Source organism: Physella acuta, unplaced genomic scaffold (genome assembly GCF_028476545.2).
Source record: "Physella acuta isolate Inbredline_101_S28 unplaced genomic scaffold, ASM2847654v3 ptg002071l, whole genome shotgun sequence".
Taxonomy (NCBI): Eukaryota; Metazoa; Mollusca; class Gastropoda; family Physidae; genus Physella; species Physella acuta.
The window spans coordinates 95,279-112,251 of NW_026733573.1; the positions used below are offsets into that span (position 1 = coordinate 95,279).

The 16,973-nt window shown below is 26.7% G+C and overlaps 1 protein-coding gene across 24 annotated transcripts in view; it reads right to left on the reverse strand.

Annotated features, from left to right (window-relative positions):
• Positions 1-22: 22 nt before the first annotated feature.
• The window catches only part of LOC131932003 (cytosolic carboxypeptidase 2), a 30,797-nt gene continuing 13,846 nt past the window's right edge, over positions 23-16,973 (reverse strand). For 7 of the 24 annotated variants that reach the window (XM_059288857.1, XM_059288858.1, XM_059288867.1 and 4 more), the window contains 24 exons: positions 16,726-16,885; positions 16,475-16,576; positions 15,924-16,049; positions 14,148-14,275; positions 13,898-13,964; positions 12,512-12,601; positions 12,368-12,424; positions 11,943-12,050; positions 11,735-11,801; positions 11,306-11,338; positions 10,446-10,508; positions 9,141-9,257; positions 8,130-8,249; positions 7,289-7,342; positions 5,894-6,100; positions 5,498-5,614; positions 5,087-5,143; positions 4,906-4,974; positions 4,577-4,712; positions 4,324-4,402; positions 3,956-3,970; positions 2,707-3,453; positions 2,146-2,191; positions 23-664 (listed from right to left, as the gene is read on the reverse strand). In XM_059288857.1, the coding sequence (XP_059144840.1) occupies positions 534-664; positions 2,146-2,191; positions 2,707-3,453; positions 3,956-3,970; positions 4,324-4,402; positions 4,577-4,712; positions 4,906-4,974; positions 5,087-5,143; positions 5,498-5,614; positions 5,894-6,100; positions 7,289-7,342; positions 8,130-8,249; positions 9,141-9,257; positions 10,446-10,508; positions 11,306-11,338; positions 11,735-11,801; positions 11,943-12,050; positions 12,368-12,424; positions 12,512-12,601; positions 13,898-13,964; positions 14,148-14,275; positions 15,924-16,049; positions 16,475-16,576; positions 16,726-16,885 (2,896 nt within the window). In that variant the 3' untranslated portion in view covers positions 23-533. The remainder of the gene's footprint in view (positions 665-2,145; positions 2,192-2,706; positions 3,454-3,955; positions 3,971-4,323; positions 4,403-4,576; positions 4,713-4,905; positions 4,975-5,086; positions 5,144-5,497; positions 5,615-5,893; positions 6,101-7,288; positions 7,343-8,129; positions 8,250-9,140; positions 9,258-10,445; positions 10,509-11,305; positions 11,339-11,734; positions 11,802-11,942; positions 12,051-12,367; positions 12,425-12,511; positions 12,602-13,897; positions 13,965-14,147; positions 14,276-15,923; positions 16,050-16,474; positions 16,577-16,725; positions 16,886-16,973) is intronic. The other 17 variants (XM_059288863.1, XM_059288860.1, XM_059288859.1 and 14 more) reach the window with 17 other exon arrangements.

Consider the following 16,973-nt stretch of genomic DNA (forward strand, 5'->3'; position numbering starts at 1 on the left):
GTAATTGATGCAAGAAAAATCATTGTAGCAATTGAAACATTTTTATTTTGGTTTTATCCACAAAACAACAGGAAAACAAATCATGTCCATACTTTGTACCTGTGATACATATCACAAATGACTCCTTGAATATTAAACATGCAATCGTTTTTAAAAACAAATTATAATGTTTGAAAAATAGCTTCTTTAATAATATATATTTTAGGTGGAGAATATTGTATATATATTTAAAAAAACTGATTTTGCAACAAGCACATTCATATTATAAAGGAATATAAATGTACAGAATATAAAATTTAAAAGATTATCACAGCAAAAATTCTCGTAATTTTAAAAGTTGATTTTATTATAAATATTAAAAATGTAGGCAATAAACAAGTTTTGGTGAAAATAATTATATTTTTATTCTTAATTGGTTTCACTTAGTAGATTTACTTTAGTTATTTAGTCAACTCTTAACCCAGTAATTAACACAGCTAAAGCCCCAAGAACTGAAATAATATTTTTAAAAATACAGCATCACCAATTTCAAATTATTTTTTTCGAGTTTGCTGTCTGCTGAATACAGATGATCTTTGTCCCTGCCTGGAATGAGAAAGAAACTGGGCAGAGCTTTCCTGGTGATCTTGGCATATCATCAAAGAGATTTTGGTTGGCACAGTTTCTGGAACAAATATGAAAATTTTTTTTTTAATGTGCGAACCTCTGACATAGTAACACTATTTTATGACAATTCCCTCAACTGATCTAATTTAAAACCAATATTGATAGTTTTCTGTATCTTAGTTCACAAGACAAAAACGTATTAAAAAGACCGATTTATGTTCTCTTAAAAAATTAAAACTATCTTGCAGGAATATATATCAAACAATAGTATTGGTTGTATAGTATTTAAGGATATATATATATTATATATATATATATTATATATAGTTAATTTAATAAGGTATGCACAGATAAAGTAAACATTTGTGTTAATAATTAAAATATAAGCAAAATAAAAATTAGGGTTGTGCCAATAGATAAAAATTGGTTAAAATTACAAAAAATAAACAGTAAATAAAATCGTTTTTGAAAGAATATTTATACTGCATTGTCAGAACAAGAAAACTAAGTTGGTAAACCAACTGCCTATCCAAAACAATAATACAGGTCACTGTGCCAAAAGGGAAAGGCAAAAATTCAGTGAATGGATGAAATCAAAGATTGGACTGAGCTGTCCGTTGTAGAACTACTCAGGGGACTGAGACAGATAGCAGAAAAATTATGAAAAAAATCAACTGTGGTGCCCCAATGACCCCCAGGGTTAAGGGATGATTTAGATTAATTGATTGATTGATGAACAAACATTATGATTTTATATTTAACTATTTCCAGGAATATGTTAGAAAATTTAAACTGCATCAGGAATTTTCAATTAACTTCAAAGTCAAAAACATTAACATTGACACAGGTTATTTCAATGTGAAATAGATTTTATATTATTAGGGACACATGTTAAACAATGGAATTAGCTAGACAGAACTGGAAAACAACATGTGATAATACTGTTTCACTGCCAATGATAAATATGCAAAGACATGAAAATGTTTAATATAAAATTAACAAAATTGTTAGTCGCAAAACAAAATGTTTTTATTATATAATACATGCATTAAGCCAAAGAAAAAAAGAAGAGATTAAAACAGTATAAAGCGATTACTTAGTTGCAGTTATATTAATATTATTCAATGTTTTAGATTACTTTAATGTTTTTTAAAATAAAAGTTTAAAATTTAAGTTTTAATTAGACATTTTAATAAGTTTTTTTTACACCATTTCTATTAAATTATAAATGACATACATATAGAATGTGTTTTATATAATCAGTGGAAATAACTATATAGGGATTTCATGCATAAATACAAACAATAAATATTTAAACACATATTCAAAATACAGTAAATAATAATGTGATTTGGTGGGAGACAACAAATATTTATATACAGGCACACTTAAAAACTTGAAGTATAATGACGTGAAACAATTAAAAATAATTCCACATGCATAAAAAAATTAGTTTCCAATGCTTTGAAATAAATAATACCAAAATTTGCAAGACACACAGAGAAAAATAACAGGTACTCTCAGCTGTCCATGTCTTACCAATTACTTGACGACTGCTAGATCTAGCAGATCTGGCACGAGTTTGCTAAAGCACAGAAAGAAATTTTATTTGAAAGACTCATCTAAATTAGCGATTAATGTGGCTACATAAAAAAATATGATAGGAAGGGTAAAAAATTAATAATAAATTGCTTTGTATTAGAAAAATGAAAAATTGGTTATACAAATTTAAAAATATAAATTACAGTGTGTAAAGTAACTAAATTATATTTTAGAATGTATGGGTTTTTTTTTACAGAATTAGGGTCATAGTTTAAAAAAAACTTGAGTTGAGTGTATCTTTATTTTCATTAATGAGTCAGTTATGTTAGCATTGCTTTAACTACAGCATGCTTTCTTTCTAGGTTAGTCACCCTGAATGAAAGTTCGTAACTTTTGTAAAAATGAAGTTATGAACTCCTTACAACTGATCATGGTGTTTTTTGTTTGGTAGAAGTATAAATCATCTGTTTTAAATGCTCAGTCCCTTGTTATCACTACATTAAGAACTACAGCTGTATAAAATAAAGGCCTGTACATGGCTTGATTTTTAACAATTACCTCTCCAGTTTCCCCTAGATCTGCAGTGCTTCTTGCTTCCTTTATATCACTCACATGAAGATCTGCTAATTCAGCATTTTCACTATTTTTAAACACCAAATTTTGCCTGTTGAGCTTCACCCCTTTAGGATTATGACCGTAACTGCTGTATTGGTTGGCATTGATAGAACTTAACTGCCTGTACCATACAGCAGGGCTGGCATCATCAGAGCTCGGCGAGACAGATTTGTGTGTTGCAGACATGTGTAGAGAACTGCTGCTGGCTGTGTAGTTGGAGAGGTTGGAGTTGTTTCTACCAGGGTTGATTTTATTCACACCTGTTGCAGCTGAATTGAAGCTTGCATGGCGTTGTAAATTTCTTGACTTAGAAGAGTTCTCTTTTGATTTGTTGTTTACAGTGTCTGATCTCAACTCTGTTATGTATTTTATTGGGTCTAGTGTCGACAGGGATGATGAAGAGTAAGTCATAGATTCAACTGGCTTGATCTGGTTGGAGAAATTGAAAACTGATGGTTGAGACAACATAGTTGGGAGCTCAGTTTTATCATCTGCAAGTTCTCTGCTGTTTTTTCTCTGTTCTGGTACTGTTGAATTAGGACTTGTACTTTTTATTTTGGAGATGGGCGTGGCATGAAATGGTACAGCAACAGTCCCTGTGCTATCTTTGAATGGCTTTGCCCTAGACAATTCAGTTTCTTTTGGCTGTTTTTGATTGGCAAAGGATCTAGATTTTTGATGATTCTTTTTCTGAAAAAGTGTTTGTTTCAATATGCCTAAATGTAATTAACAATAAATCAAAAGAGACTTCACAAGTCTTTGAATTTTCAGAAAGTTTATAAACAAAAACAATACATTTAACATAAAATGTTGTTACTTTATAGTAAAATAGCCTAAACTTTAAAAAAATTAAAAACAAAGTATTTTCAATTTTTTGTGTGTGCACATTTAACCTTATGTAATACATTTTATCAGGTATGAATACAGTAAAAGTTTAAGGTATATGTAAAAGTATTCCTCTAATTGTATGTCATTGTTTTCTAGATAGTGAAGTGGAAAGTTTGTTATTCAATTTCCCCAAATATTAGTTAACATTACAAAATTAATATCTTTAAATTATGAAATAATTTGAAACCAAAAGTTAAATTATAAATAAAATTTAATTAAGAAAAAAAGGTTAATATTTATACTTATTAATTTAATATATGAATTCTGTAAATAAAAAATTTAGTTTTAAACCAAAGTGTCATACCAGAATGAAACAATCCTATTTCAAATCAGAAGAAATTAACTTATTGTGGCTTTGAACAAATCATATTAAAATATATCAAAGCAACCATGTTAGATAACATCTATGTTTGTTTATAAGGTATCAGATATTTTTTATATTCTTAAAAATATTTATATTATAACCAAAAGGAACCAATAGGAAGGATGTAGGTAGGCTTACAAATGCTATAACATCACACATATTTTTGTATTTACACCCCTGATATAATTTGTGTTAAACTAATAAATACTCTAGTAAAATAAAGATAAAAACAATAAAATGTATAGCATTCTAAAAAGCAATCTAACTGATAATTTCACAAATTAGCATTATGTATTTTAAAACCTTACCTCAATATCTTCCTGAATTTCATTAGTCAGGTCATGAATCTCCTCATTAGTTTCTTTTATGAGTTTTTTAATAATATCACTGATTTGAAAATATATTTAAATTACAGTTATGTTTATAATATTAAACTAACACTAATAACACTATATAATGCAGAATATGCAAAAATGTTGAATATTACTTTAAGTTCTTATTCAGCAACAAAACTTACTACTACTTCCTACTAATGAAACTATTTTTATAGCAGATTCTCACCCAGCTGTATTTACTGCACTTGGCTCATTTCTTGGTGACTGCAATGATTTCTGAATCTCCTCAATGGTGCTGAGCTGGGTGGACTTATAATGGTTAGTGTTGGCAGATCTTGAGCGTATGGGTTGCCCTTGGGAAACTAAATTCATCAGGCAAAAAACAACATGAAATTACAAACACGAAAAAACTTAAATCTGTTTAATTTCCCATTGTTAATGGTATCAGCAGTAAGACACTTGAATTGTATTACTACTGCATTCTTTTTAAAGCTGTTATTTCATGAAAGGCCAACACATTATGTTTTAAACATTTTAAATTGTTATATAAAATACCTTTAGGATTTGACAGATCACTGGTACTCTGGGCTCTACGATCATTTTCTTCATCTTCTTCTCTCATTTCTAGTATTTTTATTTTGAAAACAAAAATTATTTTTTTACTTCTAGGAACATGGAATTTTGTGAATATTTAAAATACAAAATGCTTATGAGAAAACTACATAAACAAACACACCTTTTCTACTTTTTCTGCCACTTTTCTCTCTACGTCTGTGTGCAAATTTCTTTGCTACTGAAATAAATGAAATATATTATAACAACAAGCAAACTTATTTTCCTTTATAAATGTTGTGTGAACATATCCATTAATAATAACTATCTGTCATCCTTGTTAACTTGCTCAAGCATCTTTATCAAATGCATATTTTGGTATATCCCCACTTAAAAGCTGAAAGTTAGTAAAAGTAAAACAAACTTCGTTTATGTTTTAAATATTAATCTCATATTCACTTTGCAGCTCATATATTTTAATATGTATTTTTAATATGTATAAAGAAATGTTCAACACATCGTAAATATATGTGTTAATAAGTATTGCAGCATTTGAAAATATTTGTTCCCTTGATAAACAAAAGTAGGAACCTACTTGGTTCTTCAAGTTTTTCTGAACTGGTAGGAGTTGATGTCTGTGTCACCCTCACTGTACTCACAGTGTAGCTTGACACAGGAGGTTTGGTTACAATTTCTGAGGAGTCTGTCAAGCCTAAATAATAGACAAACATGAGTTACTTTCAGAAAACTATTCACAGACTTTTAAATACACATTTGTAACATGATCCTTATAGTGCCCATGCCTGCTGGACAAATATGCAAAACTAATTTTAAAATTAAAGATTTAAAATAGAGAAAAGTTTTTCAACTCATTTTGATGGACTCTTACTCCATAGCTCATATTTAAAAAATGAAGGTTTAAAATAGTGAATAATTTCCTACTCAACTAACTAACTAATTTTAAAATTAAAAATAATGAACAATTTCCTACTCGATTTGTTGGATTCTTCTACTTCATCATTTATATTTGAACCGGTTTTCATTGGACTGTTTTTATCACGTGACAGGGCATCAGTCTGTCTCTGTTGAGCAGCAGATACTTCTAAGAGATGCGGCTTGTGCTTTCTATTGATTGGGTTTACAGAAGCTTGCTGGATCAGTTGTGATCTTAACATTTCCTCCATGCTGGTAGCATCAGCTGTAAAGGTTGTTAAGAACATATTCAAACAACGACAGCATCAATAAAGTATTACTCATGTCTTTTAGTAAAGATATCTCATTTCTATAACATTAGAACAAAGTTTAGGAAGTTCAAATTATTTTCTTAAATAAAACAATAATAGAATATAAATAAATTGCAGATCTTATAAATTAAAGATGTATTTTATAATTTAAAAGTTTAAAAATTAGAATAAGCAAATGAAAATTCACAAGGCACCTGAAGTCTGAAGTCTTAACAACTTAGAAAATAACAGTTTTACATCTTATAAAGTATGCTCATATATAATTTTAAGTTTATTTTCTAGCTTAAAAAATAGCTCAACTAAATAGAAAAATTATAATAAAGAAAAGGAAATGTTTGATAGTAATAATGCTTCTAAACTTTAAAGCCAAGACTAGATCTCAATACAGTTCCATAGCTTCTAAATTATGCAGATTTATTTTTTAAAATGTATTACATGTTAGATAAACTTCTAGAATCTAGTTATCAAAAAAATAAATAAGCATTACTAATTTAAGCCAGACAAGGAATGTTTTCATTACACTTAATTGATTATTCCCTTGTCCTAAAAGTAAAAATTCCCCAGGTTTGTAGACAAGTTTTATTATCATTATACTAATCTAAAAACAAGAAAAACTGTCTATCCTCTTCACCATAAAATTCATCAACTCAAGCCATCTAGGTCTATATACAGAATTGTTTCTCTTAAGCATACTTTAAGATATTTTGACAGATATATACAATTTTCTTTGGTTAAATAATAACTAAAACAAGTTCAAATGAATCATATAAACGAGAATTTTTAATTTCGGTTATGCATGGATTTGTGTACAATTATTTACTACATTTTCCCATGTCCCACTCAATGAAATCTATGTGTTAATTAACAATAATTGGAGTTATAAGCCCAATTCTAATCTACAGCAAGGTCAAAATGAAAATAACTCAAACTGCTTTTTGCGAATTTGAAGATGGTTTAAAATATCTGTAATGTCCAAAAAAAAACAAAATTTAAAAAAAGCATCAGAAAGATTAAGTTTAAATAGTACTAAATTTCAACTAGTTAGTTAAAATAATCCGTTATGGTAAAGAAAGTAAAAGCCTTTGAACCCCTGGCCAGTAGAAAAACAGATGTATGTATATCTGTTCATCCAAGAACCTTACGTGTTTTCAACTCCCTTCTCCCAAAGAGACGGGATATCTTAATTGGTGAATCACCTAAATCATAAAAAAATAATTTGTGCAATTGAAAAGAAGTGCAGAAAAAGTAAAGGTTTCCAAACATATTATTGCGTTTAGTAGCCTATACTAAAAATTATTAGTTGGGCCTATGTAAAATGTATGTAGTGTAGGTTTATCAATATGTTAATTTGTTTGTTCTTTAACACTAGTAGAATAATGGGTAGGTATAATATCAGTTTAAAAAGAACCCATTGAAAAAAATCTTAACTATAAAACAAATGCCAGCCTGTGGATGTAATTTCATACAATGGATATGCATATAAACATTTTAATTTAAAACATTTTTGCTTATTTCATATAAAATTTATACGGTTTTAAATGTTTGTAGAGCATTTTTTAAACAAGGGTGACTGAAAGAAATCATTAAAAATACAGGAAAAAAATTAACTAGTATTCAATAAAAGTATATCACTTCTAGAATATGAGGCCAGCCAATTCAGATAAGTAAAAATATTATAAACTTCACATGCCTATTATGATTTTTTATTAAACTATTTTTCTATCTATATAATAAGATATATTAAAACTGGAACAAACACTGAAAAGAAAAACTAACAAGTTTAGAAAATAAGTAATGTTATGGAATATATTAGTATTTGCTAATGTACACACAATAATATTTTAATAAAAAAGCAAGCATATTCCAGGATTATTAAACTGTTTTGGATATATTTTAGAATGGAAGGGAACTATAGTAAGTAATCAAAGGCAATGAAGGCATGATGAAGAGAAAAAATGCATGCACAGCCTAGGATTTGACTACCTCTTTTTGAACTACCACCACGGTACAATTTGGTAGCTGCATCATGCAGCCATTTTGGTGTCAATCTTCTCAGTTCAAGATCATGAAACACTGACTTAATGTGTGTGGAATCTGCATATGCTAAATTAAAAAATGCGTAGAAAATTTACCTTGAGATTATTTTAATTAATTGAAATCAGATAACATTAATAAAACTATTAGTGTGTTTATACATGATTTAGTAACAGACATCTAAAACCTATCATCATTATAACATTTCTTCTAGAATCATTTATATTTTAAAAATGAAATAAAATTTCAGCAATGTGGAAAAATGATGTGAAAACATATCAATATTGCTAATTTAGATCTAAATGTTATTATTTTCAAAGGCATGTAGCTTAAAGATACTGCACACTGATAAAGAATATATTTTAAAGAAGCATTTTTTTTAAAATACTAGCAGAAATTTATATGTCAAAACTACAACAATTGTTATTCTAGTTATTTTTATTTGACAAATTAAAAAGTATGGGAGGGGGGGAAGAGGGGGGGGAGAGAAAGTGAGGTTAATGTGCAGTAAGAATCTTAAGAAAGGCAGGGACGTGACAGTAATGTGTACATTAAAATTAGTAACATAATTAAAAAAAGAACTAACTAAAATGAGTATAAACACTGTTAATTTGTGGTGCAGCTTTCAGGGACTAGCAGTTTTTGTGTGTATTAGCTCCTTGAACAAATAGTTAATTGTGCTTAAAATAATAAAAATTAAACTTTTTAAAAGATGAGCTCCACATCTCAAATTGCAAGCATGTTTAGTAGTTACACCACTGTTTAGAAGAAACAGCAATCCTGGTTACGAACCTGTCACCATTATGTCAAGTGAAAATCAGATCATTTATACAACAAACTTCTCGACAAAGCTAAAATCATTAGCATTGTTTTGAGTAAATAGTTTACTTTACATTGTACTTGTTATGAGAACACCTCTACGTTAAATCACAAGCATTCAAAAGAGCCAACACAATTTACCTTCCCCATCAGGGTGGGTAACTGATGGGAGGGGCTGCTCACGGAGAGCAGGCAACCCATTGAGAGGTTGCTGATTGGGACGGTCTGAAGTGGTGCCAGAGTAGCGAAAATGTACAACTAAAATAACGTGACAATGAAAGAAAAATATAAGAAAAAAAAATATTTTTGCTAAAAATATGAAAATGTCTAAACTAAAGAAGTTCTAACTTAGTGTTTAAATAGAAAATAAATAAAAATAATTGTAAAAAGTTTAACTTATGAGATGATTTACATAAAGTATATTTTTGAATTATATAAAAAAAATCAATACCATTAAATTAATACTATATTGTTGTTACAAAATTATTTTAGTTTTTTAGTATGTTTTAAGCTATCATTTTTTTAAATTAGAAAATTAGAAATTTATTACCTCAAAATAAAATGTATCATTATTGAATTCAAAATATAAACAACTTGCAATCATTAGTATAGAAAAAGCTACATTAGAAAGCAAAGAAAAAGAAATAAGAATTATGAACTGTAAAAAGTAAACTTAAAAGTTGAAAATTCTATTGCTTGTTTAGATTGTAATTATTTTCTTTCAAGGAAATATCACTTGCATTCTTTTGGTCATAAAAGTAGGAATATTAGGCAATTTTATCTATAAAATTTAAATCTTGAAGCTGGTAATATGAACTAAAATTTGAATTTTTCATCCAGATCTAGTCTAAACAGGCATTTTAATTTTTCTAAAGTCATAAGTATCAGCACCTATTTAGTTACATATATTATGTAATGTGTGTAATTCTAATAAAAAGATTATTTAGTAATTTCATTTACAAAGATGAAGTAAAATTGTTAGTTTATTGTTTACACAAAAAAGCAAATATTTAATGAATCATTTTTAAAAAATGATGTAAACCATTTATTTACAACAAATACAGATCACTAGTAAAAATCGTTGATTCAATTGCATTAACAAACAGAAAAAGGTGATGCAATTAATTTACAGAGTATTAACAAGAATTTAAAAACAAAAATTAATGATACTATCCATTGCAATAAATAAATTAAGTGAATATATGTTTTTAAACTTAAAGTATTTTTTAAAAACTTTGTATAAAAATGTATTACTTTTAATGTTAACTTTTCAATGAAACTTGCTTCAAAATCAAAAAGGTTATTATCTTTGTGCTGTCAAACTGTTTAATTATTGTAAAAATTATATTGAATACATTTCTCCAAACAATGTAACATTTTAGAGATAGATGAATATGTTTGCAATGTTAAAGATTTATTTAATAATATAAAAGCAAAGCATTTTACAAGAGTCATTCTTTTCCAAAGTTTGGCTATCTCCACTAGAGATAATACTAATCTCGGTTTCACCTAATGCATAAGAAAAAACTATTTAATTAATAAAAAAAATTAGCTACTTATAGCTAACATCCATTTAAACATTTTTTTAAACTGTACAGATTATACAGTAGAAAATTCTCCTATTTTCTACAACTGTTTGCAGTACAACACAATTTAATCAATAATGTTAGTGACTAATATTTATTACAGAAATGTTGCTAGTTCTGTTATCTACTGAACCATCTATTTTACAAATTCTAGTAGATCTAATTATGAAGAAAAAAAACACTACCAAATAAAAAATATCTAACTTTTACGAAAAAGTATCTTTGTAATTAACACATAATAAAAGAAGGAATCCTATAGCAAGTTATACGGAGAACTACAGATTTTTTATTAGAGAATAATGTATCTATAAAATTTATTTTTAAATATCATAAAAAAGATTTAAAGAATTGAAACACTATAGTTAAAAAAAAGTGAAACTTTTAAAATAGTTGAAAACTATCCAAAAAGTTTAGTTTTGTTGAAACAATTTACAATTTTTTTTCAAAAGGAAATTAAAAAAAAAATACTATGACATATTTTTTATAAAGAAAGCAAAAACTAAAAATTGTTGGGTTTTTAAGTTTCATGAATAATTCCAATTGTAACAATAACCTGCATTACTTATTGATTATTCAATTTTTAAATAGTTTTTTCTAAGCTCACTAAGTCCATATTCTGTAGAGTAAATGAACTTAAATTTTTAATCAGAAAATGAAATGAACATGTAACGGTGCTGTTAAAGCAACACCAACAAAATATGAAACAATTACATCCCATACCTTTGGTTTGATTGCAATCCAATTTTACAAAAGCTGTTGTTTTTGACAAAAACAGTACAAATTTTTAAAAACTTTGTACATTTTTATATTCAAGTCCAAGTTTATATTCCTTTAGTTTGCAAAAAATATTATAAAAAGTTTCCTTAAGTTTGAAGAGCCACAATTCTATAATTGTATTTAATATGCAAAATTTTGAATTTAACAGAATTTTAAAATGTATGGTCTTTTAAGATTCAGTACATTTGAATGTTTAAAAAAATAATTTCATGAATAAATAGTATTCAGTTCTTAGTATAATGGATCAGATGGTTTTTTGGTGATGAATTTCTCTAATTGAGTCTTTAGTGAATTTCTAAAACTATCAACTACACATTTATTATGTAAAAACTCTGAAATATGTAAAAAAAAAAAGATCTTTTATAATCTTACCTGGGTCAGTAGAAATAGGTATGTTATTGCTGATGTATGCAGCAGTCAATGCTTCAAGATACTCATTCTAATTTTAGAATTTAAGAATGGGTATTACTTTTTAATGGTTAGAGAATCTATTATTTCTTTAAAAAATAGATAACATTATTACAAATTTTAAAATGTTTAAATTTTAAAAATAAATAGAATTATATGTATAAACTCATACCCTCTTCTGTTTCTTTTCCTCAAATCTTTCTTGAACAAAAACTGGAATGCCAGAATTGGTTCGTTCATCTAATGATCTTGTACGTTTTGGACCATTTGCTTTTATAGGCTAAAAGTTGTGAAAAATTATAATAGTATAATTTTTTAAAAGATGTATCAAATTTCTAAACATTAAAAAAAAATTCATGTAGAAAATCACACACAAAATATGTTCTAGAAATCCAGTTTTATAATGTTAAGTCTTAAAGTTATTAAAAACAGGGGTCAGTTAATTTTTTTAAATAGAAATATTACTAATAATATCAGTAACAATTTTTGAAGTTAATTCATAAGCTGAAAAATGTTAAATCATAAATTATTGCAAGTATAAAATGACAAAAAACTGTGTGCTTGTTAAGTCGTTTTTAAAACAGCTACAAACATTACCTTGGAAGAATCTTGTTGCAATGGTTTAACTTGATTGTTTCTCATTCTTTTATCCTCCTGTAACATACATTTTATGATTTTAAACTTTTAACAAAAGATGTTTTTTTCATGGTATTTAATCCAATAGGTAACTTATAAGAGGACCTTTTCACTCACGACTGGAGATGTCTTCTTAGTTTCATCTTTGTGAACTTTATCCCTGTCTTTCTTAGATTTCAGTTTTTTCTTTTTAGGCTGAGAAAAAATTCAGTTTTTCAATAACTTTTCATTAATAAAAATAACATTCCAGCAAATCTATTAATATTAAAATACTTTAATTCTAATTATTTTACGAAAGAATAAAACTTAAAATCTTATTATAATTCCTTAAATTAAAAAAAAAAACTTCACTTTATAGCCAGCAATAAATAAAATAGGGCCTACTTGTTAATTTTATAAAATGGTAATATTTAGAAATTGCATATATTAAAATATTTTATATTCTAAATCATAATCAGGACAATAAAACTGGTCAACATGAGTAAAGCACACTTATGTTAGGTAGTTAGTATGGCTTATGTAACAACTGAACAGTAGATTTTAGCTATAAAAAAAACTAGATTTTTACAGAAAAAAAGTATTTTCACATTATAAAAGTATGCACCTGGCAATATTTCATACATTTCAGCTACCTCATTATTATTTTTTATTCTCACAAAAAATGTATTGATTGCATTCGCTAAAAAAATTGAATACCAGAAAGTTAAAAGCAAATAGTTTTTAAAAAAAAGCAAGGTACACTTAAGTTAAATTTAATTAAAAAAAGGTTAAATAAAAGTAAAAAGAAAAGGATGTACTTTTATATTTGATCACTCATCAAATAGTTAATCAATATTTAAAATAATAAAAAAGTTTTGTAAAAAAAAATTCTAATTCATTTTGCACCTATATATTAATAACGCACTACAGATGAAATATTAAAAATTTAAAAGCTTTACTTTAAGTCTTTATTCAACATTCAATATGAGCATTTTTAATATATTAAGTTTTAGTTACTTTGTGAGAAATGGTATTTTTAATGAAGATTTTAAATGCTGAGCAAAAACAAAAGAAAGAGTTGAAAAAATAAAAAAATAACAAGAAATGTTTAAAAGAAACTATTTGTTAGTAATATGAAATCAATGGAGTAATACACAGATGACTGACAAAAAATAAATAATTTAATTTAAAAAATACACCTATTAGCAATTTATGCATTAGTAAATTTTATAAAAAGATAACATACTGTGCTTAAAATCTGTAAAAAAAAACAATGTATAACAGGAGAAGTATACTAAAAATTTAGAGAATATTCAATAAAGTTTATTGGCAATAGATTGAGATGTTAAGATTAATGGTATTGTTTGTTGGTGTTGAAGAGTAATTGAATACTTGTGTTTTATTAAAAAGATATTTTTGATTTGTTTCACAATAAAAACTTCTTAGTACAGTGTGTAATTTTAGAGTTAAGATAACAAATTAAAAAGGAAATATGTTAGGTATGTTACATACCCTGCTGGAACTGAATGGCAGGTGTAGTGGTGGGCCATCAGAAATTGAACTGTCAGATCCACCATCACTAAATTAAGGGATAATATTTTTGAAAAAAAATTTGATGAATATTTTATTACTTATGTAATGTACTTTTGTAATTGTTTTATGTGGGTTTGGTGTGTGTTGTATGACATGTGGGGTGTATGTGGTGAGTAGGTGTGTATATATAATGCTAAACATCAAGGCAAAAATAAATAATAATCTTTACCTTGATTCTGTGTCCGTGGAAATGTCACTTAAGTTTTCAACATCCTCAGGATTAAGCCCCTTTTCAGCAATTTTAGCCATGACTGTCAACTTATGTATTTCAGTCACATCAAGCCAAGTTTTGTAAAACTGTTATAAGATATAAGGAATAACATATAAGGAATAAAGCACTTGTGAATTAGAATAATTCAAAAATATCTAGACAAATTAAATTTTAACCTAATTATCCAAATGTTTTAAAAATCCAAGTTAATGAGCTGCTTACTTATTGTGTGGCATGGTTTTTAAATACTATGCTAAATTGTAAAGTAGTTTTAAAAATTTAAAGAGATTTTTTAGATTGCGAAATATTTTATAAAATTACATTGTGATTAGATTTGTTGTAAGTGATGAAATGTATTTGCCTTAAGAAATACTATTATTAGGCACAACATATTTAAACAAAATATATTTAAAGATTCGATGCCAATAAAGATTCAATTCATAAAACTAAAACATTTTTACACAGTAAAATTTTTAGATAAACCATTACGTGTAATTTTTGAGTATTGCTAAATTTAAAAGCTGTATTTAATTTCTTTGTCAGAATTATTATTACTAAATCAATAATACAAAGGAAACAAACATCTTATACTTTACTACTTTGAGTTTTGCATTAAAACAAAATGAAATGTTTTAATGGTTTTCACATAGAAATATTCTCTTTGATCATCAATGTTTAGATTGTTTAATAGAAATAATTTTTAAGACAATATGCATTTAAATAAATTTATACTGCTCCCAAATAGTTTCAACATTGTTTTTCTATATATTACTCAGAAAATGGAAATAATTCAGGATTGCTATTATTTAAAGTGTTGAAATTATTAACCTAAAAGATACAAATACAGTATGGAAAATAAAAACAAATAAACAAAGAATTTTTTAAAATGACAACACGAAAGCTTACAGTAAAAATGACACAAAAAACTTGTACTATTTTTTTTCCTGTAAAGAAAAATCACTAGCAACAAACAGTTGTTTAGTTTGTCAAATTACTTTAGTTATTAGCTACTCAACTTTAGAATTTTGGTAAAATGACATGCATTGGTAAATTGATAAATAAAAGTAATTTTATAATGCATGCAAACACTGACACCAAAATCAACTCAAAAAAAAATCTTGAGGTTACATCAACAACATAAAATCCAAAGGAAAACACAATATCAAGGTTATGTTTCATAATGTTCCAAAGTGTTAGTTACCATTTGTAAGTCAGCATCCAGGTCAAGGTGTTAAAAAGTAAGCAGGGAATAGCCAGGGAATAATAGGAGCAGAATAGCAACATTTTGTTTGATAATATTAAGTAAAACTAGAAAAACTATTCTCTTTAAATAAATTTTAAAATAATAAAAAATTGTACACCCCAATTCTATCAACAACATAAGCTCTAATCTTTTAAATCACACAACAATGCATAATGTTAGCTACAATATTATATAACTAAATTTAATGTTAGTAACATAATTACAAACATGATTAATATGCAAAAACATTCTACTTTCAATCTAACATTCCTTAAATTTAATTTCTAAACAAATCTTTGTTATAGTAATTCTCGTTAATACAACAGAATATATATTTAACACAACTATGACGTAAAAAAATCTTTTAATTTTTATTTGATTTGAGTTTCTTGATGGTACTTTTATGCTGTTACCTAAAACCTCTTCAATAACATATATTTTAAAAAATTACCCTTATTTACTTTACAAAATAGAATAAAACATTAATTTACCTTTGTGCTGTCTGGGTCACAGTAATCCAACAATGTATCACAGAAATGGAAGCCCATCATCTCAAAGTCATGCTGGTTGAAGTGGAACCCTTTCTTTTTCCCAAGACTGGAGCCACAGAAGGTTGCCTGGTGTCAAGAAAATAAACAAACTTGTCAGAGAGAAAACAATACAAATGATGCCATTTACTTATTGTGAAAATCTATTTTTAATAATCCAGTTTAGAAATAAAAAGGAAAAAAAAATATATTAGAAATCAGATCCAAATATATTAAAAATACTTGTAATTCAACTGTTAAACTCTTCTGGAAATAAACACAAAGGTAAACGGATAACTCGGTTTGTGTGAAAATTATATTAAAATTCTACTTTTTAAAAACTAAACTTCATCAGACACATGTTCAAACAATAACATTTTCTTTATGATAATTTCTGAAATTATAAAATTTTGACCAAAAGGTAAAAAACAAACTGAATTAATGATCTTGGGAAGAGAGTTATAGTAGAAATTAAAATGAGCTTAAGATAGAAACATCATCCATGACAAATTTACCTCCATAGTGTAGCTATTCATAATGCCCATATTCCACATGACAACTCTTCCTGTACCTTCTTTGCTTTTCTGAACTTTAAATTTGCAAGACTTGTAGCAAAACTGAAATAACATTTTATTATGATATGAATTATATAGCAGAGGATAATTTTACCAACTAATTTACATCTACAATACTTTTTTTGCATTTTATGAAAAAGTGAACATAAAAAATATTAACTTTTATAGCTAAAAAACAAATACCAATCCACCTTTTCAGGAGTGTTCCTGCTTAACATTGATGGAAAAATCCTCTCATGAAACTTTTTGTTAGGGTTCTGATTTTGTTCGCATCCATAAATGAAAACATTTTGCCGTCTACTATGTCCATGCAGGTCACAATACACAATAACTTCTCTTTCAAGCAGAAGTCTGCACAGAAATGGCATATCATTCTTTTTTTTAGTAATTAATGATATATAAATATTATAACATCCAAAATTATGCATTATAGTAACTA